At 41.1% G+C, this 13,227-nt stretch overlaps 1 protein-coding gene across 4 annotated transcripts in view; it reads left to right on the top strand.

Moving 5' to 3' along the window:
* MTMR14 (myotubularin related protein 14) overlaps positions 1-13,227 on the top strand; it is a 65,017-nt gene that overhangs the window by 40,654 nt on the left and 11,136 nt on the right. Inside the window, exons 17-18 of one of the 4 annotated variants that reach the window (XM_063426743.1) lie at positions 51-230; positions 7,191-7,346. In XM_063426743.1, coding sequence (XP_063282813.1) covers positions 51-230; positions 7,191-7,346 — 336 coding nt within the window. Of the gene's footprint in view, positions 1-50; positions 258-7,190; positions 7,347-13,227 lie in introns of all 4 variants that reach the window. The other 3 variants (XM_063426742.1, XM_063426745.1, XM_063426744.1) reach the window with 3 other exon arrangements.

Here is a 13,227-nt window from a genome sequence, read left to right as displayed (position 1 = left end):
TTCTACATTCTTATTTCACTCTTAAGATCTCTGCTAACTCTTATTCCTAGGAAACGAACACACATTTCCTCTCCCCAATCTGTGGTTTGGAGTAAATTACCATACTCTGCAGAGGAACGACTGCTGCAGCCAGCTATGATTGAAGCAAAGTCTTCTAGTTCTTCTTCTTCTAACCATTCTGACCACTTCCTGCGAGCCGGAAGCAGCCCTCTGGAGGTGCCACAACGCAGGTGGGACATGGGACCTGCCTTTGGCCTGTACGTTGACTTTTACATTTTATTGCTTGCTTTCTCCACTACTGCATTGGTGGGTAATTTCAATCTTCAAGTGAATAACCAGACAGGATTTAAGGAGCTCCAATTGTTAAGCATAAGAATATCTTTTGAAATGACTAGGATAATGACTGGCACTGTCATGCTGAACTTGCCTTTCTTTAATCGATTCCTCTTCTCTCCCTAAGGATCTGTAATTTATTTCTTCCTGTCTGCTCTAGTTTACTTTAAAAAAAATAAGACAAAGTAGGGGCTACTTTGTCTTATGAAGGCTTCCTACGCCTGACCAGCGGAGGAGCAAAGTGTGCTTAATTTCCGGTGGTCGGAGCAATTTTCCCACAATTATCACCTTTGATTTGTGATCTTGCGATGCTTCCTGTCAGTATTCCCGAACGTCCTGTCACTTAGACAGAACACCAGAGAAACTACCAAATTTCGTCCTAACAGAATGAGAACAGTTTCTCCATTCGTGTTGGGATGCATTTCGGGTCTTTGTTCGTATCGGAATTTCATTCGGATAAATGAAACTCTGATCCTATTCATTGCCGCGGCTGCATCTTGCAACCGCTTAGTAGACAACTCCCTAATTCCCACGGTATCTGGGAGCTATCTACCAAAAGGCTGAAAGACCTAAATTCTTTCAGCCTTTTGGTAGATAGCTTCCTGACAAATTTACTAATGCCAAGTAAAGATTACTTGGCATGTCTAGGGGGTATGTCTAGTAAATCACTGTTTAAAAACAACCATAGTGTCCCCCCACCCGTGGCGTGCGAGTTGGGTCTATTAAACTGAATTGGGGACCTATTGCCCTCCACCCCTGAGCGGCATCCCCCACCCCTGAGCGGCAGGTGGGGGGTGAAACCTATTGAGCGTGGGAAAGTTCTTTGGAATTTTCCCATGCTGTGTAATTTGACTCATAACTCTCTGATTGGTTGTTTGATAGCACGGGAGGGGGCACTAGGGCTTTATTTAGGCTAGGCTGCTCACGGTTTACTAGACATTCCCCTACATGCGATATATAGCGAGTAGGGGCAGAATTGACTAATGCCAAGTAATCTTTACTTGGTATTCGTAAATTTGGCTGAAAGACCACTTTAGGTCTTTCAGCCTTTTGGTAGATCGCTCCCTGATACCGTGGGAATTAGAAGTTGGCTACTAAGCGGCTGCAAGATGCAGCCGCGGCACGAATAGGTTCAGAGTTTCATTCATTAGAATGAAATTCCGATATGAACAAAGTCCAGAATTGTGTCCTAACATGAATGGAGAAACTGTTATCATTCTGTTACGACTAAATTTGGTAGTTTCGCCGACGTTCTGTCCATGTGACAGGACGTTCGGGAATACTGACCGAAAGCATTGCAAGATCACAGATTAAAGCTGAGAATTGTGGGGGAAATTGCTTTGATCACCGGAAACGAAGCACACTTTGCTCCTCTGCTGGTCAGGTGTAGGAAACCTCCATAAGACAAAGTAGTTCCTACTTTGTCTTTTGTTTTAAAGAAAACTAGAACAGACCGGAAGAAATGAACAGATCCTGACAGAGGGAGAGAGGAGGAATCAATTAAAGAAAGGTAAGTTCAGCATGACAGTGCAGCTTTAAGTGAATATCTTTTTAACGGTAGGAGACTTCTAGGGTAATTTGTAACTTAGACTTGCTTAGTTTTATATTGCTTTATTTCAAAACGCTGGGAGAAACCATTTCTTAGTGCACTTGTCATTTTTCGCTGTATAATTATAGCAGAAAGTGCTAGCATATAGTTGTAATATCAACTAAGATTTCCCCAGCCTTTTGTGGAATGTGTTCCTTTGTATTGGGATCTAGTCCTTTTGTGGAGTTCAGTGAAGCAATAAAGGCCAACTAATATAAAGGTAGTTATATATTGCATATAAATATCCTTAAATACTATCCTGTCTTGTGGCACCTGATGACTAGAATTCTCACCACGGCATGTCTGATATTGTATAACCAATATTGCAGAGCATGATCTATTACACTGATCTGTGAGTGTGTGGGTATTTCACAGGCTAATTTGTTAATGCATCAAAGGAACTCTGATGTATTGGGACTTAAGTGGTATTTGAGAATGCCGGCAAAATGCCTTTGAGGGAGATAGATCATATTTGTTGTGTGTGCTAGCTGCTGACAGATTGGCAGGGACATGGCAAGACTCCTCAATTGCACACAGTATTTCCATTTTGTGTCCAAGCTTCTCTGAACGGGTCTGGGATAGGAAAGCTTGGCCATGCCTCTGCTGTTCTGTAACAGCACTGACACACCATAATAGTAATGGTCAATGGTTAGAGCAAGAATTCCCTGGGATCACTTCCTGTCCCATAGGGGTAACTGGTGATGGCATGAGGAGAGAGGCAAGGGCTATGGGAGGCCCCGAGAGCCGATGCTCTCCCCTGCAGGGCCGGTGCTATCCAAGCGCCGGCCCTGCTGTGTGCCTTCATGGACCGGAGGGGAGATCAGAGATCTTACTCACCAGTCCACAGGCACATTGCTGGGCGGCTGGCACGGGAGGGAGAGGAGATCCGAGAGCTCTAGCTTGCACCTCTGCCGGGTCTCCTCTCCCCAGCACGGAGTGTTGCTGCGATTACCATGGCAACGCTCCGTAGCTGCAAACTAGAGTTCACTCCCCAACTAGAACTGCCATGAGGACCACAAGGGCTTCTCAATACTATATATTTATAAGCGCAATTTCAAATAAGTGTTTGTGGGAGACCCCAGGTAAATTGTCAAACTATTTTTAAACGGTTTGACTATTTACTCTGGAAGGGCACCACGGCACTCCTGGTACCATAACCACTACAGAGAGCTGTAGTGGTTATTGTGCCTGGATTGTTTCTTTATATAATCTGAGTGCCCCTCCAGAGAAAAGGCTCTGGATCCGCCAGTGGCACATACATGGTGCTCTTGAGACAAGACACAGGTGTAGCAGGATATGGGGAGTGATATACAGGGTCTAGGAGAAAGAGACTGACATTGTAATGGGGTGAGAATGGCAAGAGACACAGGGTTAATGGGAAGATGTATTGTAGTAAATATAAGGTAGGGTTTGTAATTGGGAGAATAACACTAGGGTATTGGTTGAGGAATGAACTGAAGCTGGCAGACTCGAAGTAAAAGAATGATAACCAGTGGGAATGATTTTGTGAATATGGTACAGTGTGCAGTGAACAGGGTTAATCTGACGCATTTTAGAAATATTAGTGTGGGAATTTTATAGTGGATCCAGAAGAGGTATGTACTGAAATGGATGGGAACAATATTATGCTTGCTTATACCTTGTAATCCACAGGTATTAGTTGCGTGGAACGGTGAATTCTCAATTAGGGTGTGATGGGGATTTTTAACGGAGGGACAAGGATTGAATGAATGAGTTTGTGAGAGCAGCAGAATAAGTGAAAAATAAAATGAGGTAGATGAAATTATCCTCTTCTTTTGTTATGAGTGTGGGATGTGCTTTTTGTGAGCATGTCTTCAGGAGATGTTTCAGTTTTAACTTGCAAAGAGGGTTATCCTTAAAAATAAAGTATTTTCCCAGCCCTGACTGGAACTGGACATGTTGATTGCCAAAATGGTTACTTGCTTGTAGGAAGGACAATTTCAGAGATGGGTAAGAGTTTGTGACATGATGAAATCTGTTAATCTGCATCTCTTGAGTATGTACTCAATGGACATTCTTGGCAGACTAATTTAATAGGCACTAAAGTAATCTGTGACCACCGCTCCCGTTTTGTATATTGACGTACTATAGCGGTCTTCAGAATCCTTTGCATTTATCCACTTTTAAGACCGATGATATTTCATGCCATCATTGCAATCTCACCCCTGCAGACCTTATACATTATATAAATATCCTGCTTTTGTAGATCTTTATAGTCCTGCAACAGTTTAAAGATCTTATGCCAAGATGGAACAACCCAATCATTTGTCTGGATTATGGTGAAAGACTAATAATGGAATAATTCTGTCAAGGGGTTAAAAGCAACACTATTCAAAAGGCCATGGTCATTTTATTAAAGTGGAGCAATCTCCATGGTAAGGACTATTTTAGAACTATGCCCAAACCAGTTTTCTGCTCTAAGCACTTCTTCCCCACTTTGTGTTTTTTTTTTTTGTGTCAATTTATCTTTTATTGACGCAACAGTATATAGAAGTTGAGATTAGTACAGAGAATCATTTATCAAAACAAAGTAAAATAATACTCCCGAGCTAACTTTTTATTTTTTATTTTTTTATATATGAAGTCACCTCCATGGCGGGGACCACCTCTTTATAGAGTAGTCAGCAGCTTAACTGTAATTATATTTTAAACGAGGAGGGTGGGGCGGGGGGGGGAGGGGGGGAGGAAGGGGGTTAGGCACTCATTATTATAAAAATATTTTAAAAAATTCAGCGAACTTGGTTACGTGAAAGACCCAACACTTTGTCTTTTAATTACATTTATTCAGGATGCTGAAAACAAACAAATGACCTGGCCATCAAGGGTAAAACCGTTCCGAATGTATAGTAATGTCATTGAAGATGGTCTTTATGGTTCGTGGCCAGAATAGAAACACAATTCCTACATTTCTGTACCCTTGGGCAAGAACAGACCTTGCTGTAAACCTTGTTGCATATTATTGGCATTTATATAGCGCCAATATATTCCATTGCGCTTTACTATATTATATAACAGGGGGAGATTTAACAATAAATTTAATTTCTGCTCAGTCTGCTGCGGTTAATCAATCAAACTGTTTCAATTGCAGAAAAATATTTGGAGTCCCATATTGCCAACTATAAAATTAAATGGATGCAAAGCATGCATATCTTACGAATGCTAATATGTATAGTGTTAAAGATCAGTTTTGGGTGTGTGCATGTATGTGTTAAAATGTGTATTTGGATCTGGTATTGGTGTATATATAACGTGTGCATGTATGTATACAATGAGATTGTGTGTTCAGAACCCTACAAAACCTCCGAGAGACAGTAAGATTATTTTCTTGTGCGAACTGCAAAATAACAAAATGTATTTTCTTTAGAGACTCTTCTTGCCCACCCATTTTTATCTATATATTGATTTGCCCTCTGGCAGCCCAGGCTGTGATGCATGTAAAATGTTGTGATTTGTTCTACAGAGGGTAATCTATATAAATATTACCAGCCTCCGTATTACAGCAACACAATTGTTCCTTCTGGATCCCTTCTGATTGCTAAGCTTTGCAGTGTACCTCGACCCAGATAGCTGTACGCTTTTGTGATGGTGAATAGCTGTCTACTAGATTATGACTTCTAATTTTACTGCTACCTGAGAGCGTTGCTCCCATAAATCTTCTGCCTGCTGGTGTTTGTATATGTCAGTGCTGGACTAGCAATGACACATTTCTGCACTGAGGAGATGTGAACTTGCCAGGTAGAAGTAATTATGCCGGTAAAGTGACTTGCAGCTCCGCAGAAGGCTATTGACAACTCCTAGCTAGAGGAGAAATATTCTGTAATACTGGAAACTAAACTAAGGACAAACCTTTGAATTGTCCGTTCTCCGTGTTGTCTGCACCTTGCTTTAGCCCTCTTTGGTCAGAAGCACTACTTATCTGCTAAAACTATGCAAAAATGGAAGACCAAATACTGTTGCTGAATTTAATAGAGAACTAAAACCGAATGGAAGTTTAGACCTCCACTTTCTCTGTTTCAAAGTTCATAAATTGGACACAGACTATCAGAACTACTGCTGTGTGTTAAATGTGTCTCCTTGTTTCCATGGTGATTGTCCCACCTTTTAATAATTTGCACTGCTTTTCAAAACTCCCCAATGACTTTATTAACACTATATAAAGGATTAGTGTTAATAAAATCCTCCAACTATTTTTTAAATATAATATAATCTTTTAATCATGTATATTTCTGAAGGATCCTGTATACTAAATGTAGGAATTAGTTGTTGTGTTTTTTTTTGTTTTGTTTTTTTATATATATTCTGGTGCTTGGACTGTTCCTTTTAACATTTTGAGCCCCAAATTCCTGAAATAAGCCTGTGCTGTAATGCAGTTAATAAACAAGTTAAGGGTTTCACAAGTGTATTGCCTATCCCTAATCCTAGGACAAGGGAGCACATGTCACTCTGTAGTTGTGGCCAGTAACAAGCTGCCATTTGCACAAAATGCATGGCAAATAGGCAAAACAACTGTAGTAGAGCAGGCTTGGTAGTGGATACACGAACAAAGTGGAAATAACAGAATCCTATTTCTCTTCTCTTTGATATTCCTCAAATCAGACTGACCATGAGATATGATCCTGTTTTCCTCTACTAAATCCTAGGCAACAATATTATTGTTACAGTCCCACTATTTCACAATTTAATGGTAGTGCCTCTTTTTGTTTTTGTTTCTGTTTAATTTAAGCCACTTCAACTTTAATAATGTTTTCCCCTTACTCTCCCCCAATAACTTTTTCAGCTTCATACAATTCAATTTCATATTAACTTTTTTTTGTTCTCTTCTTCAAAAAGTTTCACCTTTTTCAATCAAAAATCTATATAGGGTTTAACTATGTGTTTATATCACTTGCTTCTGGCTGCAGAGTTTAATTACTTTTTTACTTTTTTTTTTTTTTTTTAATGGGAAGGCCCATTATGATGCACTAACCTGTGGCACACTGAGGTCTTTACTGCTTTTTTGGTATGCTGGTTCTTGCATGGTTCTTGGCTTTGCTATACTTCATTGGACTTCTTAAAGTTTTAACTTTTGGAGGTCTTCTTCGTATCGAGTCCACCACATCTTCCTTCTGGTGACCACATAGCTTAACATACCACATTCTCTTCAACTGGTGGCAGAATAGCTTTTGCAGATGGCATCTCCAGAGGCCTTAACAACTGTTCTTTCAATAGAAGACTCTTATTCCATCATCTTCCTCTTTCTTCGCCTCAGATCTCCAGACCTGTCTCAGCCTGGATCTTCCGTCTCTACAGATTATGGAAGCTGGCAGATGGTAACAGAGGGTGGGAGTGTACATGACCATGGTATCCTGAGTGCAAGCGCTTTCCTTCCCTTCAGCTTCTCTGATGAGCACCCTAACAATTGCCCGTAAGTGGATCCGAAATATCAGATGCTCAAATCTTATTTTTAACCCCATGAGGGTGAGCATTCTGGCTGTTTTTAACATGTAATGTCCAACGTTCTTAATATTTACGATAATTATTGCTTTGATATCTGCAATTGGAAAATCAAACAATTATTTGTCAAATCTGTGGCTTGTAGAACTGGTTTCTCCAGCAAATCATCCCTAAAACCTATGTTTAAGGAAACTTAGATCTTGATTCTCCAAATTTAGTAAAAATGTTTCTAACCTAATTAATTGCATATCTGTATATTGTATCTTGAGAACATTTGTAATATTACTTTAGAATAGGGTAAATGTTAATTTGTATCCATAAACTCCTCTATTCCCATTCTACAGCAAACACATGTTACCATAGACCATGCCTCCTACAGGTAGCACAGGATGAGCATATTCCTATGAAAGGATCTCCCTCTCCAAACGGTCATCATCTTTCCTGTCCTGCTTCAGATAGAGTTGGCTGAAGCATCAGATGCATTTTATTAATATTTCCACACAGTGGCAGTACCTGTGGGATTTGGGGTTATTAATCCTGGTGGATGAGTACTCTTGGAAATCAAGTTAAAATAATAAAATGGTTCCTCCCTCGCATACTTTTAAAAGGTTGTCCCAGACTGAGCCCAGTTCTAATTTTGACTGGTGCTTCTGGGGCCGGGGGTGGTGAAACACATGGGCTGATGCTTGTGGGTATGCAACCTAATGGCTGAGCTGCATGGTGTTGATCTCTGGAGCATCCGGCGGAGGATGTTAAGAGGTGTACCAATCACCTGACAGACCTGGAGTCTGTGTGCAGTGGTGGAATGCACACTTTGGGGCAGCCTTCCTCTGAAATTCTGATTTGTGCTACTGTACATGCTCAACCTAATTTCAATTTTGGTGCAAAATGTGAATTGCGCTTAGCCTATTTATACTGTGCTGATCCGTTTTTTGAGTTCTTTAAGGATTCGGTGATTTAAATCCAAAGAATCTGTATTTGTCCAGGACCGATCGATTTTAAAAGGCGTAGGAAAAGCATGTCCTCTTCTCAGTTGGATTTATCTTCTGGTGAATGTTGCCACGTGTCTCTGAGGCCTCTAGCCTGAACTCTAGTGTGGAATCAGTTTTTTCCACCTGACGACCTGAATAGATTCATTAAAAATATTATTGTGGTTACAGAATAAAGGGATTCTTCTAGAAAGAAAGGAAAAGGCTTTTCTGTAAATTCCAAACTGCTGGAGTTAGTGCACAGAGAAAATGGCATTCATTTCCAAAATTTTTATTACAATTTTAAATTTACATGACACCTAATTGGAAGGATCTACCTAAGGTAGATGTACAAATAGCCCAGCTTTCTAAAGACCACTTTGTCTATTTGGGTCCTTGAGACCCTCTACTTAACCAAATCGGTAAACAGGCTGAAAGGTTATTTGAAGCGGCAAGCTTTCAATGCAAGTCATCCGTAGCTGAGATCACAATAGCAAGTGTACAAAACCTTGTGTCAGCAATCACTAGAATCACTATTTTAAATGGGTCTAAAAGTTAGGTCACCTGATCAGAAACCTAAAGATGGCGACTTGGTTTTTGTGCAATATGTCTGCGATGGTTCTCTAGCTTTCAGCTCGCAATATGGGTTTGTCATCTTTTGCCAAAAGTGCTATATGACTCTGATTGTGGACACAGACACAACATCTAAATCTGCCTTGTGTGAATTTCCCTTTGAGAGAAATACGTTGCTTGACTATCCATTAGAGAAACCAATGTCTGAGGCCAAGAAGGTGCTACATCAAGACCTCTGGAAATATGAGACTCCAATTTTGGAATTAAAGGTTGTTTCAATATAATAACCTATCTCTTTGGAGACCGAAACATGACTCTAGGTTCAGTGAGGATAAACGCCAGGCAAGACAAGGTGTTGTGATACCAAGAAATTAGGAGGAAGATTACAAGGGATTTTTAAAATGTGGGAGCAGACTACAGAAAAGCCGTTGGTCTTACATGCTATCAGAGACAGAATGGGATTCATAGAAAAACATGCTCCAAATTTCTTTTGTGCTTGCTACCATTCAAGAAAAAAAAAAAAAATCCCTCTACTGACCAGGGCATTTAATCTGTTAACATAGAATGTGACCGCAGATAGGAACCATTTGGCCCATCTAGTCTGCCCAATTTTCTAAATACTTGAATTAGTCCCTGGCCTTATCTTATTAGTTAGGTTAGCCAAATGCCTACCCCATGCATGCTTAAACTCCTTAAGGACCAAACTTCTGGAATAAAAGGGAATCATGACATGTCAAACACGTCATGTGTCCTTAAGGGGTTAAACTCCTTTACTGTGTTAACCTCTACCACTTCAGCTGGAAGGCTATTCCATGCATCCACTACCCTCTCAGTAAAGTAATACTTCCTGATATTATTTTTAAACCTTTGCCCCTCTAATTTAAGACTGTCCTCTTGTTGTTGTGGTAGTTCTTCTTTTAAATATAGTCTCCTCCTTTACTGTGTTTCTATCATATCCCTCCGTCTCTTCTTTGCTCCAAGCTATACATGTTACGATGCTTTAACCTTTCCTTGTAAGTTTTATTCTGCAATCCATGAACCAGTTGAGTAGCCCTTCTCTGAACGCTTTCCATAAAAAAAAAAAAAAGTAATCGAGCGCGTTCCCAAACAAGAATTCAAAGGGGTTTATTCATGGTTGTTCCTGGCTGCAAAGCAAGTTCTTTTATTCCGGCTGGTGCTAGACTTAAAAAGGGTTAACGCCTGTATTCAGTACCAAAGGTTCCATATGGAAACTTTGACGGAGCTCCCTGTAGCCCGGCTGGGTACCTCCGCCAAGTCCTCTTCCTAGCTGCTTGCAGGGACCCTGGAACGCTTTTGCCTCAGTCGTCGCAGCTTGACTGGGGTCCTTCGGTAGCTTTTGCAACCGACCTGGCAGCAGCTCTCCTTCCAGGCAGGTATCGTCCCCTCTGCCTATTCTGCTGCAGTTCTGCTTACAGTGATTATAGTTATTGCCTTTACAAAGGCAATTGCGGCTCTCAAGCTTAGATCTCTTGAATTATCCCAGGGCTAGAGGGATCCAAAAGGGAACTGACATCCAAAACTTGTTTACTTGGAACTAGCCCAAATGATTGTGACAAACCTAATAAAATTCAAATAACCAAAACATGTCACAAAATATACAGGAAATTATAATAACAGAACATTTGTATAAAGGGGTGGGAAAGACAATATTAAACACAAAACAACTCTCCTGTCTGCAGAAACAACAATATGCAAATTAACCAGCCTTGCTATTGCTGCATATTGCTGTTACTACCAACAGTGGGCACTACACAGGCTCAATAGCCAAATCCACCTAGTTGATGGCAATCCTTAGCAGTACAGGAGAGCAGGCAATACATTTAATAGTATACGCACACATTATAAACCTCCTACACCTATAATGGGCACAGGTTGACTAATACATAGGAGCCATTTAGGAACCATTGTAAAGTGTCCTTCTGCTCCCAGTAATGGTGACAACCACTAGTTTGGAATAAATCAGAGTCTCTGTTCCAGGGCTTGCCTTTCCAGCAAATGTAGTGGATTACTTTTACAGTCTAATCCTCAAAGGTTTGGGGCCTTTATCTAAAAATCCTAATTCGTCAAGGCATTTAATCTGAAATAGGAGAAAACCCCATCCTCAAATTATCAGGAGATGAAGGCAGTTTTAGCACTTCTAGACAATCGAGCCATGGATCACACACACAAAGCAGTCTGAATTCAGTCTGTTTATAAAAGTGACTCTTGTGATATTGTTAACCAACGTGGAACAAAAGTCAGATATCTGCATCTCCTCTGCCAGATATAGATCTAATGGCACCAAGGAAAAACAGGAAGGTACCGGACAGACAATCTTCAGTTTTGGGACGGTCTCACTGTGAAATGGAACTTCAGGATTGCAAATGTCTTCGCTCAAGTTCCTCTTATCTCTCATATCCTTCAAAAGATCAGAGCAGACAGGGCGACAGTGTTGGCAATAATACCATATTGGTTACATCTCGGTTGGTTTTCGGAAACAACTAACCCGAACATCTTGGAATCTTCCTCTAAATCAAATCAATTGTTGGAGAACTAAGAACTTCCAAACAAGACTCTGGGATTGTTAAAGTTGACTGCTTGTTTATTTCAATGCTAAATTTTCAAAATCCAGTTTTTTTTATTCCAAACCATTTTGCTCAGATGTCCTCCTTGCACATATATTTTCCCTGCCTGGCATTTGACTTTAGTGCTCAGAGTCCTTTTTATCAAGCTCCCTTTGAGCCGCTTGAGTAAAGTCTCGTACACATTTATTATAATTAAAGGTAGAATTTTTTATCACGTATAGTGGCAGTACTCACAAGTGGAATGTTCCTTCTAGGTTGGACAAAAAGCTCCCCCTTCTTTGAAAGATAATTGCGTGCCCCGCCTGCTGCCCCTATATAAACTGTATCTTAGAGGAGAACTCCAGTTCTTCTTGTCCCGGCAATGGGACGGACAAGCTCCTCCAAGGTCCAGGTGGAGAATGGTGTGGTCAGCACAGGCTGCTGATCGGGGAGGTGAGTGCCTAATAGCTCCCCGGGCAGGAGCTGAGCGGCAAGGCATACTTCCAGGTTTGCGTTACGGAACGCGACCGTAAATCGGTCAATTTGTGGCATCACTGGGAGGTCCTGGGCGGACCTCCCACTAAGCATCTTATGCGCACAGCAGTGGAACGCACGCCCGGGAGGTTTTGCGTTCCACTGAACACCTAATCGTGCTACTGTGCATGCGCAAAGGTGTCAGTAATATTGGCGCCATATTTACAAATTTGTTTGGCTATAAAGCTGTGCAGAGCCTGTCTGACCCCAAGGGTGGGTGTACAGTCCTAGTTATCTGCGTCACCAGCCCTCCTACACGGTTGTGAGGTGTTTGAGGTGAGATTTTACTCTTTAAACTCCCTTTGACACCTGTCACTATTGCATGCTTGTTTTTTTTTTTCAGATATGTCCAGTCCTATTTCTCCGGATAAGGTTGATAAAGAAAAAATGTCAGCTTCTGTCCCTAAAAAGGCTACAAGTAAATCTAAGCACTTATGTTGTCTGGAATGTGCAGTCCCTCTACCTGACTGCATGTCGTAAAAAGGCATGCAATCAGTGCTACACGGAATTGCTAGAGAAAGCCAAGCAAACTGATATGTCATCCTTCCTGTGCTGGTTCCAGGAAAACTTGTCCCAGACCTTTGAATCTTTCAAATATGCCGTAAAGAAAGAACCAGCTATTCAGGAGAAGCAGACAAAGAAACTTAGGCGAGAAAGATCTCCTTCCCTGTCTAATCTCTCATCAGGGGAATGTTCATCTTCCTCGCCTTCTGATATTTCCAGTCTGGCTTTAAGTGTGGAGGAAGGTTTTCCACCAGAAGAGCTTAAAAAGTTTATAAAAGTCGTGACTGCTGTACAGGAACCTGAACCTATCAAGGGTAAGGTTAAAGGCTTCCCGATGCTTCCCAAACTAATGGATCTCCTTCAAAGAGAATGGAAGAATCCTGAAAGACATGTTTATTTCGAAGCATTTCAAACTTTTTTTTTTAAACTACAGTCTGAAGAGAAATGGGAGGATCTTCCCAAGGTTGACATTCAGATAGCCCAACTGGCAAAGAAGACCACTATACCCATTGGGGAGGTCTCTGGATTGAAGGACCCCATGGACAAGCAAGCCAAAACTTTGTGTAGAAGGATCTTCCAGGCCGCAGGCTACCAATCCAGAGATGAAATAGCAGGCTCAGCAGTTCTTAGAGCACAGAGCGTTTGGCTCCAAGCCCTAGAAGAGTCTCTTATGGGAAAGTCTAAGAACGACCCTGCCCAGCTTCTGTTC

The sequence above is a fragment of the Pelobates fuscus genome, chromosome 7, assembly GCF_036172605.1.
Source record: "Pelobates fuscus isolate aPelFus1 chromosome 7, aPelFus1.pri, whole genome shotgun sequence".
In the NCBI taxonomy this organism is placed as follows: Eukaryota; Metazoa; Chordata; class Amphibia; order Anura; family Pelobatidae; genus Pelobates; species Pelobates fuscus.
The sequence above is the reverse complement of the archived record's forward strand: the minus strand, read 5'-3'. Positions and strand labels throughout refer to the sequence as shown.